At 42.3% G+C, this 19,109-nt stretch overlaps 1 protein-coding gene across 1 annotated transcript in view; it reads left to right on the top strand.

Annotated features, from left to right (window-relative positions):
• Positions 1-19,109, top strand: part of KIAA1210 (KIAA1210 ortholog) — a 47,089-nt gene that overhangs the window by 9,751 nt on the left and 18,229 nt on the right. Inside the window, exons 2-4 of the mRNA XM_035891959.1 lie at positions 8,594-8,670; positions 13,524-13,692; positions 18,511-18,640. Coding sequence (XP_035747852.1) covers positions 8,594-8,670; positions 13,524-13,692; positions 18,511-18,640 — 376 coding nt within the window. The remainder of the gene's footprint in view (positions 1-8,593; positions 8,671-13,523; positions 13,693-18,510; positions 18,641-19,109) is intronic.

Below are 19,109 nucleotides of genomic sequence, written 5' to 3'. Positions count from 1 at the left end.
CAAGAGAAGGGAGACCTTCAAACTCCACATGCAGCTCCAGAAGAGGTCCTTCTCTAAGCGTGGAAGCCACCCCAGGCCTTCCTTGATCAGCAGCCAAAATGGGGTCTGAATTCCAGAAATACCCATGGGCAGTGGGAACTTGAGGGGTTTAGCCAGCCAGACACAGTACGTTTAAACACAGGAGGGAGCTGGCCTTGTTTTTATTTTTGTGTGTGTACAGGCAGTAGATGTTGGCCCAGCTAGGTTTTGGGACTTCACATGAAGAGAGATTTCCTAAGCTTCCTGCCAAAGGCAGCCTCTGAGACCACAAAGCCTGCATTTTATTTACTCTCTTATAGCCAAAAGATGGCTGACTGTTTTTATGACAGTTTGATCTTCAGAGTGAAAATTTGTAACACAGTTCACCCTGGAAATTTCTGTTAGCCTCTCCTTTTTTTCAGTGCACGTTGAATTCTTGGTCATTAACTATCTATATTATCTCCTCTTGGAAGAAATGTGTCTTGGGAGGTTTGATCTGTCTGAAGATGTTTTTATTATTATTTTTTCCCATCCTGAAGCTGCTCTTTAACTGACAAATTGAGGGATAAGTGACTGTTTTGGAAAAATGTTTAGAAAAAAGGAAAGCTTTAGACATAGCCTGAAGTCCCATGTTTCAGTTCTGGCATTCAGTTTGCTATTGTTTCAACCTCATTTCCCCTGCAATATTCAGACAGCTTAGTTTGATAGAAATGTCTCCAGACTCTTTCTTTCAGGCCCAGGATTTAATGATTCTTCACAGCTTAGTTTGATAGAAATGTCTCCAGACTCTTTCAGGCCCAGGATTTAATGATTCTTCACGTTTTGTGAGAATAAGATCTTGGAAATCAGTGTGAGACTCAGATGGCAGATATGCAGGCTGCTCTTGTGAAATTTTGCGTGTTTTGTTATTTATCTTTTGTGTAGTGGTAGCACTTGATAGCAGTGTCAATTGGTACGATTCCAGCATGCTGGTTTCCCATAGTGGAGGTAGTGCTTATCTCTTCTGTAGGGCTCATGGAGCTTTCCAGGTATTCAGGGTGACCATCTCGATTCCACAGGTAAACAGACTCAAGGCTGAGCGATAACTTGGCTACTGTCAGCAGTCCAGTAATTTGCCTTGTTATCCAGTGAGAGAGCCAGGAAAATCAGCCAGTTGTCCCAAGTCCCAGCCCAGTAGTCTCCATCTGCGAGGATATGTTTAAAAGATGAGCTCTGTCTCAAAGATTTCACTGTCTAAACTAATAATTGTCACCTTCACAGTTTGCAGATATTGGCAATTTCCATGGAGTTTTCTCAGACACGCAGTTTTTCGAGTCCCTGTAGAGCATGTTGAAGCCAGCTGACGGTAAACTCCTTTCTGTAGCTACCTTTTGCCGATCCCTGCGAAGCAGCCCGTGGACTCCCAGGGCTCTGCACACCACAGGTCAGATATCAATCATCTAACTTCATGCTGGGAGGCCACAGGTGAAACAAAATTAAATTAGGAGTTTGGAGAGGGGGTAAAAAGCACTCACAAACTAGAAGACAGTGGCCAAATACGCCCACCACCTAAGTCTGGAAGTTTATGCGTATTTGTTGAATTTGCCACATAAAAAGGCAGAGAGAGTAAACTTTATTTTTATTCCCATGTTTGAGACTGTCATTGTGACTTTGCTAGCATGACGCACGTCTGCTGTTCAGCGATGTTGGCTTGACATTTCCTGTTGCTTTGCTCTTGAAACTGTTTCCAAAGGCAGTAACGCTTACTGGGTGTCGCTCCCCAACTGGCAAAGGCAGCCTTTGGTTACATCCTTGTTGATTTTAAATGCATGTTCCCCCTCCTTCCCAACTACTCCAAATGTATCCATATCAAGTAGATCTGAGTGTCTACTGGCAATGTGCTAGCTTGCTGGATGGCTCTGCTGCATCTTTTACTTCTTTTTCGGAAGAGTGGAAGATCCTCATTCCAGCTGTTTCCTGAAATTTCCCAAGCGTGGTAGTGTAAAGAAGAAGAATTACTACATGGGAAGAGCACCGACTTATTCCTATGCTAATGCCAAATGGTGCAATTCAACTGGGTCGTTTAACGTACATTCCTTTAAAATGGAGGCAGTCTGGGCCCAAAATATCGTCTGAGCTCTTGCGTGTGCTTAGATCATGATTATGTTAGTGCCAGTCTTGATATGAGCAAAGTGCTGTCACATTTCTCCTGGCTGGTGCAGACCAGAAAATGCACTGGAAAAACTATGTGATAAGCCATTATCAGGAATAGGCTATTCAGAAACATTTTACGTGCAGATACAAACTTGCAGTGGAGATCCCCATGCTGCACCCTGACAGTTACACAAGGTCATGCTAATAAGCACTGCAGAGTAATTAGGTGTATGAAGGCAGCCTGAAGTGGCATGTGCAAAACAGGTCAATCTGTCTGGCGTGGGTGCCAAGTGTCGCAAAGCAGTGGTAGCTTGGGCTTCGGTTTGGCCTCTCGAGCTGAGTTCAAACTCAAAGCTGCTCTGCTGCTGTTCCTGCCTCAGGTTTAAGGTAACACAGGTCTGTCTAAGTGTGCAGCACGTGCAGGGAGACCCTTCTGCAGTTATTTAGCAAATGGCATGACGGCTGAGAGAGGGTGGGTGTGGAGATGGGGCAGGATGCAGGGGACAGGCATTTACTCTCTCAGTTCCTGGACTGCTAACAGAGTGCATTTCCACTGTTTTCTGTAGTAGCTTATGAATGTTTTTGTCTCATTTGCCCTTCCCCCTTCTTATCCTTCTGGCTTCTCACACAATTACAGACTGAGCCTGTGTGACTGTATGAAAGGCATTTCCTCCTGTTACTTTTTTTTTTAAGTCAGCTTCAGCCCACCAGCTGCTTTCCATTAGTGTTACACACACACGCACTAGGAGGGCAGCACATAATGCTTCAGGCACTGCCGAATAGCAGAAATCCTTCAGAATCACTGTCAGACAGAGGCTTCTCAAAGCAGACTGTAGGTAAAAAGAGTTCAGCACATTGGGACCTGTCTTCTGGCAAGCCTTCTTGGAGAAGCCAAGGTGTGGGGACAGAGGGTGGTGGTGGGTGTTGTCTGAATGCAAAGTGTTAAAGCTGTGAATAGATTTCTTTATGTGAATGGTTGTTTGCTCTGGATATCTCGTCAAGGGTAGGAGCTGAATGTTGTCTGTTGCTATGGGGAATTATGACTCCCTGCTTGATTCTAGGGAAGAGTATTTTATTGATATTAAATATTATCTAGTTGCTTATCCAGACTTCCTGATGGCTACTGTTGCTGTATTATTTGTGATCCTTGGAAAAGGACCTTACACTTTCTTAAACTCTCCCCCCTTCCGTGAAAATTACAAGAGCAATATTCATTAACTTTGTAAACTCCTCCCCTCACTGTTATCACTGGAGGCACTAGCACAAACTGCTGTTTGTGCTATTTTCTTATGCCTACCTAAAACATTCACGGTCTGGGAAGGGACATACCAGCAAGGGGCTGGCAAATAAACCTGGGAATTTCATCCTAGAAGCACTGCACCCTAGAAGAGTACAATGGGATCATCTGTACAAGGTCAGGTCCCAGTTCTTGCTGTCATGTTGGGTCGTACCCTGCTTCAGCAAAGTTGTTTTTGGGATCCCACACTATTCAGCATGTTCCCTGAATGTGGACGCTGAAGTACAGTTTGCTTGGCTCATTGCACGGGGAGCAAAGGGAGCTTTGTCTGCTGAGTTTCTGATATGCTCAAGGGATCTGAAAATTGCTGGCTTTGCTGTTGCTTTATGATTGACTCTGAAAATCCTGTTCCATGGAGCTGAAGAGGGTAAAATTTACTTCATTTACTGTCATTGGATTAGTGAGTTCACTGATAGTTAGCTTGTAGGGTTCCCAGAGAGGAACATTTTGTCAGAACAAAGTCCTCTAATGTGCTTTAATAAGACAGAGTAAAAATTTAAGCTGTCAGTCACCTTTTGCTGCAGAGTGTAATCTGAATAATAAACCATCCTGCATTCTGTGTTTTTTTGGAACTTGGTGCTCAGGAGAAATAGAGGGGCTTTTGCTGAGGTCCTGCAATAGCTTGAAGTGTGTTCTGGGGGGAGGCTGGATGCAGAGTGGTAGCCTAGAGGACCAGATGAGGGGCATGCATTTCCCTATGCTGATCCATCTTGCTGTGCAAAGTGTCTGTCCTGAAATCTGGAGCATAAGCTCAATTTCAAATAATTTATGTAGCCTGAAGGAAACTGGTCTTTAAAAGCTCCAGGCAAAAATTTCACCTCTTTCTCTTGGCTGCTTGCCATCGTCTGTCTTCCATGGGCTGTGAAGATGTTAACTGAATGCAGTGCCTCGTATTCTTGGGTCTTTATTTCCTCAAGCATTTATTTGTTAGGAAAGAGGCTGATCAGGGTTCAGCGTCTCCTTTGATCTCTCTGTCATAAGGCCTTCCGGAATGCTTACAGAGAAGCATGGGACTAAGATGAAGAAACACTAAAGGTGGGGCAGGAGCTTGCTTGCTGTGCAGTCTCCAAGTCTTCTGCTCCACTGGAGAGACAGCAAGGAGACCGTGTCCCTTTTCTGAGGCTGAGCAGAAAGCATTTCTGTTTGTCTTGGGCCTTTGTTAAACGCAGGAAACTTGAGTCCTGTACAATGTTAACTTCCCAGGAGTCCTTAAATACACAAACCAAGCAGTGAAAGGGAATTGTCTCTTCTTCTTTTAGCATTTCCCCCCCATGATGTACATACTCAGTAATGTACTCAGCTGGGAAAAGGGAATGGTCAGAACACCACCCTGGGACTTCAGTTCTTTTGCCCTATCACTGCCCTCCCATAGAGCACTCCAAATATCTGTCCAGTTGCCCCAGTTTGTAAAAGGTAGACAAGGATATTTCTCCTGTTCCTGGAGATTTCTTTTTTCTCTTAAGACTCATTAGTTCTTTTAATGAGCTGAATAGCTCCAAGTGAATGCAGCACAGTAGGGTTATTAATGGAAGTTTTGTATGGGATAGCAGGGAGCCTAGATCTAAACCATCAAACCAGGTGAGGGTAGTGATGATTGCCAAGTAGGTCCTGTTGCCTGCTTTGAAAGTAAAGCAAGCCCTGCAACTTTTTTGGAGTTTTATTGCTTAAAATACATCCTGGCAATGCAAATAGGGTCTAGTAATATCAGGTTTATTGTTGTGATTGCATCTGTATAGGAAGCCACTTCACTGTTTGGACGTAATTCATTAGTTCATAGGTGTAATAATCCAGCCCATTGCCTTGTGCAAGGAGAGGTGAACACTGTGTAGTCAATCCTTGCTGCTCTCAGTAAGCTTTCAGTCTTTTCTATGGCCTTAAACAGGAATTGCTGCAGTGGACTTACTGGGCAGGGCCAGGCCTGGCTTTTAGGGTGTCTAGCAGAGGCTCAGCACCTTGTTTGTACTGTACCTCTGCATCAGGAGGCCTGTGCATATGCAGGGATTGCAAATGCTGTTTGAGAGAGGATTAAGAGCACGATTAGAAAGTTGTAGACTGGGGAAATGTGCCCGCTGTTCCACTTCTAGTGGGAAGCAAACAGTAGCTGGGACTTGACAACTCTGCTACCTTGGCTGGCCATAGCTATCAATCTGCTGCTGCTCTGCCTTGACTGCTCCCCCACTGCGGAGGCAATCTCCTTCATCCCTCTGCAAGCTCCTTCTCCCAGCTGTCCTCTACATCTAGCCTGAAGAGTATCAGAAATACTGCTCCAAAAGGCCATTTATTTAACCTGATATTTTTATCACTAAAAATCAATAAGCATACAGTATTTGTTTAAAACTTTGTCTCTAATGGCATAATGCTCTAGGAAAGCTCACAGGGTGCACATGGTTAGTACAGCTGACTGAACTGAACGTACGTGGTATTAATACATCCTGACACTGCGTCTGTCAGCTGTCATTAAGGCCTGGAAGTGGTGAATGTCTGAAGGTTCGATCAGTTAATGCCTGTGCACTCACATATAATGTATTGACGGGGTTTTGTCCTCTTTTTTTTTTTTTTTCCATTACATTGATCTCCAGACTAGGGTTTATTGCTCAGAACATTTGCTAGCTGTTCTCTGTCAAGTACAACTCACTGCTGCAAGAATTTGAAGTCTAAGTGTCATCTAATTGCTAACTTCCCCTCAGGTATGTCATCAAGCTTTTAATGATGGAACTTACACTTTGCTGTAAATGTAGTTTTTTGGTTTTTTTCTTGTCATTTGAATGCTCACTAACTTAAAGCTTGGAAAAATCTGTGATGGTTTCCCTCATCTCAAGTCACTGTTCAGTTCACTGGAAAAAGATGATAGTGTGATGTATACAAAGGCATCAAACGATTAGGTCCTAAATGGGGCACATTTGCAAACAACTGGTGCACCCTTGCAATTGACACTTGACCTCCATATGCCCCAGAGAACTCAGCTATAAAATTGAATTAATGCAAGAGCTGATTTGACTGTGAAGAGACTGCCTCGGAGCTGAACTGCTTTGCAATTATAGTTCTACTTGTATAAAAGACATATCAATTGGAAATAAATGCTTGCAGTTGTAATAAACACAGCAGTCAAAATATCTCCAAAGGCTGGAAGGATTTTGAGTGAGCAGCTGAGATGATTGAGTAATTTAAATAAATGTAGAGCTGGTGGAAACAAAGCTGGATCTGAAAGCAGCATTTTCTCTTGCTTTGATTTTATTGAAGGTGGGTAAAGCAGAAGTTAGAGGTCTAAATGAGCCAAGTGTCAAGCCCACTCCCATTCTGTGAAAATAAGCTCAAGTCTGGGGACTGGCCAGTTTGTCCTTGTAAATTTGTTGAGTGCTTTCTTGATGTTTTATTTCAAGTGCATTTCCCTTTCCCTCAAGAAAAATCTAACATAATCAATATGCATGGTCTATAAAGTTGAGGGGGAAAATTGGAACAGTGTTTGTTCATAATACAGGGAAAGAATCTATGAGAAAGTCTGCTGATGACCACTTTAATCCAAATATGCAGGAAATGCAGACATTTTCATGGATAATTGATGAGACGTGGGGAAAAAAGGGAGAAGAGTTAAATGGTTATGACCATCTGAAAGAGAAAATCTTAAAGGTCTTATTTTTTGTTGCCTCTCAATATTGTCTAACAATTGTTTCAAAAACATCCTCAGTGCGTAATCAGTCCTGGTCGTTGCAACGACTTTGGCATTGATTTTTAGCAAGTTGAGATGAGATTGTTTGGAACTACAGTGTGTTAAGGCACTCCTGTGTTCACTGCTTGCAGATGATCTGTTATAAAACAGAAGAAAACTGCAGTCTGTCTTCTCCATTGCTAGCTACAGTTCAGCAGCATGGCAGTTTGTGTATCTGTGTGGCCAGTACAGGGAAAGCTTGCACCACAGTCTGTTTTTTCACAGGAGCTCTGCCTGTTTTACCTCCATGGTCTGGATGTGGGCTCATAGGAAAGACCCAGTGCTTTTGGGTGTGACAGATTATAGAATGTATGGATTATACAGAAGAAATAGAATACTTTACTAATTGGCCAAATTATTATAGAATTATAATCTTGGTTGCTATTGACATACTTAACTTGACAGTATTATTATACCACTTTGAGATGGGAAATTGCTAGATGAGGTCTGTGCAGAAAAGAGAGCGGGATTTGTTTCTGGATATTTTCATTTGTTTGTAAAGATTTCTTATTCTTTAAGTCCTGACATAGCATATTGGAACTGCTAACTGTGTAAATGTATCACCTAGATATCTTTAATAACAAAGGACAGTATTTATGAGCTGCCCTGCTAAACTGTCACATTTCCATTGTTGCTTGACATCGGTACTATAACTCTTGTGGTCTGCTGCTTAATTCCTTTGTGTCTGACAGACACCCATTTAGGAGTCTTGGAAAATACAAAGTGGAGCCAGTTAACATTGAATGATCTTAAAACTAGCCTGAACTTTTGTTTTCATCAGGGAGGAAGATGATGCCATCAGCTAATTTGGTTGATCAATAGCCCTGCTTGCGATAAGGTTTCAAACCTTGTGGCTAAAAGCTGATTGCACTGGATCCAAAATAAATTTGATCTATTGGTTTCCACAAATGTACCATAGCCTAGGATGATGCTTCAGTGCTGATGCTTAACTAATTTTAATAATGCTGACAGATTAGCCCGGTGCCTGCTGTGAGGACACTGTAATACATGAACCCTCTGCAGCAGAGCATTTACTTGAGATGTTTTTCACAGTAGCATGGAGCTGTTGCTCTCTAGCAAAGAGCAGTTGTAAAGGTTCATTATTCTGAGACTGGAAAGCACTACGGTCTTTGCTAGAGCAAGTTTAATGACATCTTTCATTATTGCAAACTTTGATCCTGGTTTCCTAAAGAGAGAGAGGTACTGGCAAGAAATTAGACTGGTTTGTTAGTTTTGGCTGAAGAAATAAGTGTTGCTGAAAAATGAGGAAAAGTTCTGTGGCCGAAGTGCAAAAAAGTGTGCAAGCCATGTTTGTGATAAACATTTGGGTATGCGGTTTCAGAAAGGATCCAGCCATGTTCTTTATTCATGCTGGGTGGGACCATATTCCGCTGGGAAGGTGGATGAAAATTTAACTGATGCTTTCATCTCTATTTCAGTGACTATATCATGGCTACAGGGCCAACAGAGGTCACACAGTCACCTGAAACAGGAGAGACAGTTGAAGAGTGCACAGGTAAGCAGTTGTCGTCTGATTTGGAAGCTGATTGGAAGCTGATTTGGAAGTCAGGATTTATTTTCGTCAGGTCAGGGGGTCTGTAGTGACTTGCTTTGCAGTGTCATTTTTTTTTGTAATGTAAAAAAAATTCTGCATGGGTTTGTTAGCTGGCAATATTATGGGGAAAGATCTTTTAATGTGCTGTACCGGAGGGTCATAACCTGATGAATTTTCCGATTCTGGCTTGGATTTTCAAAAACAGGACGTTGGAGCTTGAAGGGCTTGATGTTGTGCCTGCTTTGGTGGATCCTACAGAGCCGGGAGCTGAGCCTGTTAGCCAGCCTCTGTCTGCAGCCTTGTTCCCTGTTTCTCGCCACAGACAACTATTTGTTACTTATTCTTTAATCTAGTGGCATGGGCTGATGCAAACAGACGTGAGGGAATGGAATAATAGGCAAGAAAGGAAAATATGTTACTTATGCCAAACAGTTGTATTAATTAAAAGAAAGCCCCTTTGCCAGTGTTCAGACTATTCTTGAGGAGATAGGTGAATATGAAGAATAGCATCATGGCATTTCAGGAGAAGTGGCTGTCATATCATGTAATTTTTTTTTCTTTTCTGTGGCTAATGTATCACAGTTGTCTTAAATGTTTGTGTTTCAAAGGTCATCTTGCTTTATCCTTTAGAAATACATTTGCCACCATCAGAATATTGGTGGAAGAGAGAAGGAAATGGCAAAGTGACTGTTAGTTGAATTCTGCGTGGCAGATAAGATGGGGTAAAGAAGGTGTCATGACGGATGCTCAGCAGCAGCTGTTTTCTTAAATTTATAATCTAGCTTATCACATAGTCCAGTGCTATCCATGGCACACTGGTGAACTTGTATGAAACCCATGCATGCAAATTTTGTACTCGGGTTCACTAGAAGATTCAGAAAATGGACCAAATTCTGACCTGGGTGACAGGGAAGGCAGGAGATGGCTTGCTGCCTAAAGTATTGGCTCTAAACCCACCAGGAATATTTCTGTCTCTAACTGAACCAAATTTTAAAAAGTTAAAGGCTGCTGCACTATTGCTGAAGTGTTGAAGAGACACTTGACTGGACATGTGTAAAGCTGTTTTAGGATCTTCTGTTTACTTCCCATGTAATGTAGAATTGCCTCACCTCTTCCTCTTCATAGCTTTAATTGGCTTGTGATATAAAGGCTCTAGGAGGCTAAAATTCCCAGCCTTCACAGTCTAGTCAATTAAATGAATTTCTTGAGGTTTACATTGTTGTCTGACTAGTAGTAGAGGGCTCCCACTGCATGCTACTCCTTCTCGATGGCAGTAACCATGTCAGTGTCCAAAAACTGTCAGCACCCAATGTTAGCCTTACTGAATCCTGTGATTTAATTGCCTTTTTGGCAATATCAGGTAATTTTATATAGCTGTAATCATGGTATTTTCTGAGAATCTTGTCTGTGTGGGTTTTTTATCATATGTTGTTATTGGTGAAAGTATCTAGTCCTTGGATTTGAAGAAAAAATGGAAAATGTGTCCTGAGCACACCTTAGGATGTCAGAGAGCATAGAAGATCCCAAAATTAACTGTTTAATTTAAATATGATAATTGAGCTCCCAAATCAGATGTTCCCTATGCTTTTTACAGTCTCGGTTTGGCACTGGAAAAAGCGTATTTTTCTCTTTTATCTTGTTATAGGGAAGAGCCATGCAAAGAGCAGAACGACCACACATTTGTTCTCCCTGTGCACAGGGCAACCAGTGAAATAGGCAGTACACAAACAGTAAAAAATACATAATAAACAAACTTCACAGAGAAAGCAAAATGCTTACTCCTGCTCCTTTTCTGTTACAGTGGGCTAAATCATAGTAAACATAAACAACTAATTTTTGGGAATGCTTTTGCTTTTTAGGGGCAGTAGCCTTTAAGTTTAATCTTTTATTTTTAATGCCATAAAATTGAAGATTGGTAACTGTAAGGATTCAAAAATCATGAGTCATTATTCATCAGCGGGTGAAGGGGAAATAGGCATAGTTGTCTGAGCTTGGATTTTCCCTCCTTGCTTTGACTGGATTTTTGTTATGCAATGAATTTTTTCCATTTTAAGTAATAAGATCCTCTTGTATGTTATTAGTTCAAGTATCATGAGCACTCTGCCAATTTAGTGATATGTTGGGCTACTTCACAGTGCACTGAAATGTAGGCACCTTTAAATTGAATGTGGTGTCCTTTTAGTGGTGTGCGAAACCCGTGTGCAACCGATTGCAGCAGGCAATGAATATGAACATCATCTTTCCAAACCATGTCTTTATTTCCAAACGCTCTCACATACAGCAGTCCCGCAGTTTTCATCTGTGTGTAGTGCTAAGTGTCTAGTAGTGATTTTACCTTTTTTTAGGTAATAGTATGGCAAGTGCCCATCTTCTGGAACTGCAGGGAAACTTATTGTTTTCTCATTCACCTGAAACAGCTGAGATGTGCAGCTGAGCAGGGCAGGGCTGAAGAGGAATTATTGCTGGAGGGTGTGTGCCCTGCACATCAGTAATAAATTAGAGAGTAGAGAAGGCACTGAAGTAACTGATGTGTCTGCATCAGAGGACTCTCTATTGCGCAATGATACCCAAGCGTTGTCCCATGCCAGCTGAGGTTTACTCAATGGCACTGTTTGCAAACCCTTTCCACGGGCTCCGTTCTAAAGTTAGCACCACTTCTGAGCTAAACAAGTATTTGGTGTAGTACCTTGGCAACGTTATTCTTTGTGGTAGGACTTATGTCTGTTTCTCTTAAGTGTCCTTAGGATCACTTCTTTTTTTGTTGTTATTGTGTTGTGAGGTTTTTGGTTTTTTTTTTAAACATTCCCCTGCTTGTCTGAAAATACCAGCTTCTAATTAAGCTCATCAGTAATACTTGCACTAGAATTGAACTTGCTTTCTGTCCATACCACGGTCAGCTGACCAGTGTACATCAGAATGTCCTTGTTTTTCATTTAGACCACCTTTAAGTTCCAGAGCTCTCTGTGTGTAGCAAAGTCTGCCATTTTGTTCTTTGAGTCTTTGGACCGTGGTAGCAGACATTGCTGAATTTTGGGTCACTGCTTTCATGAAACTTTTTGATCTTTTGTTTTGCTCATCTGAAATAAACCATCTCATCTTTGACGAGTTTCCTGGGAGAATACCATATATGTTGTCTAATTGCTGATATGAATGGCAGTAATGGTAGGGAGGCATTTCTAAAGGTGGTCTAAAGGGCGCTCAACATGCTTGTTTTATTTGATAGGCACAATGGTCTTCCAGTTGCTGTGTGACCTGTCTTCTACCAGTTCTTGCTATGGACACAGCGTGAAACTTACTGAGCCCCGTGAGAGTCTTAACAGATCCAAAAGCCACCTCTGTAGTCTGGGGCAGGCAATATAAACCCGTATGTTTTCTGTGAATATCTCATTCACTTACTGCCCGATAAGCAGCAGTAGAAGATAAAAAGGTCTTCCACCAATAAACCCTCCATAGGAGCGCTACATCCCATGGTTAGTCAGATGAGTGGGACTCCATTGATAGTTTTGCTCTATATGGTTTGAAAGATAATTTGGTCTCAGTGAGAGCCCAAGTCACTTGAAAAGTGATGTGCAGGTCTTCCCTGGCTGCTACTGCTCTGCAGAGAGGTAGCCATTTCATCAGCCTGTGCCGGACAGTGTAGGAGCATCCTTGTATGTCTTGACGCACAGTGCTGGCACTGGTCTTGAGAGCAGGGAGGAGACAGGGTGAGTAGATCTCAGTATCATTGTTTATTTCTCAAAGTGGCTACTGTCTGCTGAGACAGAGCATTGCCGACTAAATCATTGCTGGGAGAAGACAATAACTGTGTTAAAATAATGCCTTGCTTATGAAGGAATCCTCCAGCTGTGGACATTTATTATGCCAACTGCTGTAAAGTATTAATTGAACAATGAATTTGGCTCAGATACACAGTGATGTTATTGCTCTGCATGTGTATTTAAGTCAATCACAGGGGTCTTAGTACAATAGTTTGGCCCAAACCACTCCAAACTGACCCCTCAATGTAAGGGTCAGTGACAAAATGCATCATTTGTGTGCTGAAAGAAAATACAAATAAGAATGTTAAAGTATCTTAGGTTATTAAAAATGAAAGAAGTCAGTGATGTTTCATATGGTTTATTTTGTTCTTTTTGTATTTGTTTTCATTTGGACAATGGAAAATCTGAAATCAGATTAACAGTTTTCTAATTGTGTTCTTAGGGCTGCTATGTCTGGGGGGTTTCAGGCCCTGCAGGGCAGTGTCCTAATTTGTTTGCTCCATTGTCCTTGGAGGAGTTGTTGATTTTACTTTGGGGCAGTGGTTTAACATGGAAACAGATATTTTGGTTTTAGAGGTTATAAATTCTTTTGCCAGTTTCAATCTTTTTGTGAAATGTTGAATATCCTTCAGGTGGTGTCTCCTTACAGCACTGAGTAAAGAGAAAGCAGAACTAAACCAAGCTAAGTAAAGAACAATGAGAGTTAGACGTTGACATCAATGTTTTTATTGAAAATATATCAAGTATGATTGGCATGATCACTGTTCAGTTGTAGGTAGATACATTCTCTATATAATGTGTATTTTTCATAAACTGGAACCTAAGTAGGCACCACTATTGTCAGCTTAATGCCAGTGTTGCTTTATAGGCAGCAAATGTAAGAACCGCAGCTTCACCTTTCACTGGACTCCAGCACTGAATTATTTACAAAGGAGCTGACTAAAACTGAATGGGCTGCTCTAGCTTTGAGGCTTCCTTCAGAATTTAGGAGATAACATTCTCCAAGCTAAGCAACACCTCCAACTTCCATAAATGTTCATTTTTCTCATGTTGCAGGAAAGAAAAAATCCAAATTTCAGACTTTCAAGAACTTCTTTGCCAAGAAGAAAAGGAAAGAGCCTCCACCTCCCAGGGGGGAGAGTAATTTAAAACCTAGCCAGTCCAGCAGCGATGTCAGCATCTCTGTGCTCGACACTACTGCACTTCATTCACCGAAGGAGGCTGGGTAAGCTGGCGGGGAAAGAAAATAAATAAATAACAGCGGACCTCTCGCAGCAGTAGGATGAAAGCATGAGTTGGCCCCTTAGGAGCAACCTCTGTCCAAGTCTGTGCAAAACAAGCCCTAATGCTGATGAAGGAATTACAGGAATTTCCTCTTTCTTTGCTAGTGCTTCAAAAGCCATCCTGGAGAGGAGGGGGAGGGTAGCCAGGGGCAGGGGTGATTCAACCTCCTAGTCTAAAACTGCAGATAGCCCAGATTGTTTTGATTGGTTTTAGTGTTGAAATCTGTCCTGGAAGGTCTGATCAGCAGCAGCTTTACAAGAGGAGGATGATTGAGTAGCACTAGTACAGAGAATACGTGTGAAGTTGAGCTGCTATTTTTTAGCATAAATTACACCCTCCGTCATGGCTGGGGTAAAGGGAAAAGGGAAAGAAGTATTTTTGATGTATTTTGGTGTATGAGATTGCTGCTTTAACTTTCTTATGTAGCCATTTAGGTATAGGTAACAGCTGAAGGTCTCTAGTTTTCTGTCAGTGACCCCTCAAGAGCTGTGCATGTGAGTGAGGTTTGTAAGTGCTTAAGGTGTGTCCAGAGCAATTTTCAGATCCCTGAACGATGTTAGTTCAAAACGTTGTCCTTTTTTCAGTTAGTGTTACAAGCTATGAGCTTGCACTGCGAATGCTGCTTCACTGATAACCTTAGACCATCAAGCTACACAACATTTCCATTGCTGGTCTCTGACTGAATCTGGGGTGGGACAACCCTCTGAACATGGCTGTGTCTCTTGCCAGGGGTGTCATGGATTGGTATCTGGCATCCTGTAATTTGGCTGTCTTCCAGCTCCGCACCCTCTTCAAGCTCCCCTGTTAGCTACACAGCCAGGCCTCTCTTTGGATTACCCTAGGCCTCGAGTTGTGGTGCTGCAGACTAATGAAGTGTGGGAAAACACTGGCCACATCCTATGGTTTGCAGTATTTTGTTGGAGGGGACATTGGGTGGGTGTGACACTGGCAGAGGGCATGAATAGGTGACTAGAGTGGGACATGCTGAAATCAGCATCGCTGCCAAATACTTTGTGTCATCAAATAAGGCAGTTGGTGGAGCTGAACACTATGCTTCTTCTAGTGCAACAGCTTATAGATGTTACTTTCTCACGGGTGCTTGTTCCTCCTTGCCCCACCTTTCCCCACTCTCTCTGGTGTGTTTATGCAACTGCATCATGGAAATGATCTGGGAATGAAACAACAATCTCTTTATTTTGTTTGTTAGCGTAACAGCAACAGAGTAAGTGACCACACAACCCGTCCCCTGGGGCAAGGGGAATTAGAGTGACTCAGCTAACCCAGTCCAAAAAGCTTAGGAACAGCTGAGCTTACCCCATCAGCTCATAGGAGGGAACTGGCTTAAAATCAGCTGTCTGCTCTAGAGGCAGTGTGGGTGCAAACTCTCTTGCCCTTAACCAAGTACTTCAAGTCCAATTGCTGTTTACCTCAGCACTATTCTCCAGTGATTATGGACTGTTTTGCAAGATCAGAGATCAGGAAGTGAGCAAAACCCGTCTGTTTTTTCCCTTAGAGATAGGATTAGGTGGACTATCCAAAAAAACTAGAAGATATGTTTGTGCTACTCGAAAACCCTATCATGTCCAGACCCTGCATGGCATAAGCAGACTTTGTAAGTACCTAGAGAGACGGAACAACATAATCCTTTGGCAAACCTGATCCTGAAAGCCAGTGGAAATACAGCTTGTGAAGGGTTTATAGCAGGGCCCTGAGCTTTGCAATTTCTGGCATGCAGAATATCAAAACCAATCCTAGAACAATGCTGCGGCTTGTTTGTTCTTGAGGCAGAAGCACCATTTTTCTTTTTTTACTTTTTTTTTTTTTTGAAATTTAACTTTTCTGAATACTAACTGGAGACCAAACCCCCATATGTGCCAGATGCTTCTTGTAACAGCCAAAGGGATGTGACCAGATGTCAACGGGCTGTGGGATATCCATGGGATTGGGCATCTGGGAAAGGGAAGAGAGCATTGTGTGCCACTGCCTCTTTATCTTCTGAGGGGCATGAATTTTGCATGGAAATGGAAAAACCTTGATGACGAAGTTAAAGCCTGTGCCATGGACAACTTCTTGTCTGTATCATCAAAAGGATAAAAGACCTTAAATACAGGAAAATTTGGTCCCAAATAGGCTTATGTGTAACACTGGAGTGGGTTGCCTGGAGAGGTAGTGGAGGCCCCATCCCTGGAAACATTCAAGACCAGGTTGGATGGGGCTGTGAGCAACCTGATCTGGTTAGCGGTGTCCCTGCTCACTGCAGGGGGGTTGGACTAGATGACCTCTAGGGGTCCCTTCCAACCCAAAACATTCTATGATTCTTATTCCAGTTAAAAAGCTCTGAGCAGGAAAAACTGCTGGGACAATATGTAAAATTGTCCTGGTCTTTGTAATGAACACTCACTCGTTTGGCAGGCTGCAGTTGTTTTTGAGAGAGCGGCTGCCTGAAGGAATTATGTCACTTTTCTTTCCCCTACCTCAAACACTAACAAAAGGAGTGGGGCTGTAGCAATAAGAAGTGGAAGATAGTGCAGGCCATGATGAGTTTAGGAGCAGCTTTATTACTGACTGTGGAGTCCCACCATTTCCTCAGTCATGGCAGCTCAAGTGTTGCCACATGTGAATGAATTGAGCATTTGTAAAGGGAAATCAATGAGATACAGTAGCTAAAACATCTGAGGGTTTACCTAACAGTACATCTTTAGCTTCAATGCAATTATAAATATGCTGCCTGGAATTACACATTAATGTGTATTTGCACACGAGAGACTCATCTGTACTAAAGCTGCAGTTAATTCTATATTTAATCCAATGTTCTTTTTGTGACTGCCAGAAGAAAATACAGTAGTTCTCTTGCAAACACATATGATACCTATGCAGAGAGAGGAAGAAAGAAACAGGTCTTGTACTGGCAGTCTCAAGAACAAGGAAACCTCAGCTCTTATTGCTGAAGAAGTCCAAGTAAAGGAACTGAGGAAATCCCCAATTAAAAAGGTTAATACATCCTAATGCACCTGCTTTCTTTGCAGTAAGTAAAATATGCCAATAATAAATATACATTACAGTAAATAAAAGTTGCATGACACTGTCTTTCGGAATGCAGTAAAATTATGTCTTGCCCACATAGAGTCTTTCATGCTGAAAAGGACTCTAAAATCAAACACACAAAAAGATGGGATGGCTTCATTCACTCTAGTGGTGAGAAAAGGCAAGTGCCTTACTTGTGTGTAGAACTGCTGTCCTATAAGCTAACACAGACATTAACTATTACATATAACAGGAGGAAGCATGAACTCTGACCTGTGCTGTGTAAGAATGAGCTCAGATTGTCTTTGACACAACATAAACATAGAGCAAAATTGTTTTGCCCTACTGTGAGACTCTGCATAACTGTGTACTGATTGACTACACCTTTGGAGCAACACGAGGATTAGTCAAGCAGACAAAGGAGATGATGTGCCCAGAGATGTAAAGAAGGGAGATGCAGGAGGAAAAGAGTAGTTTGTTTGGGTTTTTTTACATGGTGTATTTACTTTATGAAAGTTCACAGTCTTTCAGGGCTTTCTTCTAAATAAAGAGAGAGTCTGGGGTTAGGCAAATAGCAGAGACCTCTTCTATTTGATTTCCTTGCAGAAAAGTGTTAGACTTACTGGATTTTCCTTGTCAGAGTTCTGTTCCTAATCATCCCCTGTTACCCAGAGTCAAACTTTCAGAGGCAATGAGCATTGCCTGCACAGCAGCTGAGCCAAGGAATCCTTATAACTTGTGGGTTATGAGGCTGGCAGCCAACAATATGAGAGTATTCCATGTTGTTTTACGGTTAAGTGCTAGAATGAAATCCTGGTAGAGGCCACCCTTGTGGTCTTTTGGACAATGTAACGTACAGAAAGTGCCTGCCTATGCTGGTGAAACTTGGTGAATAAAAGATCTGGAGCCTTCCTTGCCATGCCACCCAAGTGCAAAATTTGCCCTGCACAACCTAATAGTCCAACCTCAATCAATCTGAGTTGATTACAACTCAGTTTGCAGCTGAACACCCAGTGAGCACAGAAGCAGAGCAGGAATATCTTAGCTGGGTACTTTAACTTAGCCACGGATAGGAACATAACTGTGGCCATGGACACTTGGTCCCATCTACATTTTTAATATACTTGGGATCTGGCAGTGTTCGTGATACAGGTGAACAGAACTGGTTTTATTGCTGGACCTGAGAGGATTTGAATTAAGTTAGTTAATGTAGTGGAATCACATTTTCTGCCTGCATTTGCAAGGAGGGGAAAAATAATCCACAATCTTTGGCAGGTATGACACACACCAGGCTGCAAAGGTTGTATCCTGAATGTCTCATGCTAGGCACATGAGAGTCCCAAAGGAGGGCAGGGGACTCCTGTCGCCGCCTTTTGTGCTGTAGATATCTCTCAGGGTGGCATGCATCCAACTAAATCTCAGCATCTGACCTAATCACCCTGGACTCCCTCTCTAGTCCACAGAGACTGGCCCATGTGTTCAATGCAGATGCTGAGTACCTCTGAAAAGAGACATCTGCATTTGGTCAGCACCCTAAAAAATGTTTCTTCCTCCCTTCTTGAGTATAAAAGGAGCTAGCAGTGACTACCTTAGACAGCTAATATGCAGAAATCTGAAATTAAGTGAGATGCATCCCACCCTGGCATCTTTATGATCCCTCTGCCCTGGTGAAGTAATGCAGGGAAGTGTTGGAGGGCTGTACCTGGGGCATTGACCACTCTTCCTTCCTTCCCAGGCCCAAAGGAAGCATGGGAAACAAAGCCTTGTCCCACGACAGCGTCTTCATTTTTGAGTCTACACCAGGAAATGTGGCAGGTGACATGTTGTCTCAGGAAAACATACCTGGAAGAGTAAAAACTTTGCAGGTGAGAGTATCTTCCCCTCATTCATGGTGCTGCTTTGTATTAGCTGTCTCCTAGGAAACTCTGTTGCTTGATTCCTCTGCTGTGTGCCTTAAGACTTTGTTGACTGAAGTGTCCAAAGCCAGATTTACTACTTTTGGATCTATTCTGCCTCTTGGAAGCTGCATCTTTGAGCAGTCCTGATACTTTCAGCCTTGCCCAGGTCTCATAGTGTGCGAGTGACATGAATCCAGTTCGTGGATGCTTGGAAGCTTTCCTTAATGAGCATGTCCTCTTCCAACAGTATTTCCATTCTTTACTTCATAGCTACTGCTTTTGGATTAAGGCCATTTATTTATACTGTAGCATGTCCCTTACACTGTTATTCTTTACATGTTATTTATATGTTATTCTTTTTGGCAATTCTGGCTATGAAGTTTTCACTGTACATGCTAGCACCAGCAGCTGTGTGAGTGTGTGGAATGATGGATGT

The sequence above is a fragment of the Egretta garzetta genome, unplaced genomic scaffold (genome assembly GCF_000687185.1).
Source record: "Egretta garzetta isolate BGI_Z169 unplaced genomic scaffold, ASM68718v1 scaffold53, whole genome shotgun sequence".
In the NCBI taxonomy this organism is placed as follows: Eukaryota; Metazoa; Chordata; class Aves; order Pelecaniformes; family Ardeidae; genus Egretta; species Egretta garzetta.
Note: the sequence above shows the minus strand (reverse complement) of the source record. Positions and strands in the feature narration are given on the sequence as shown.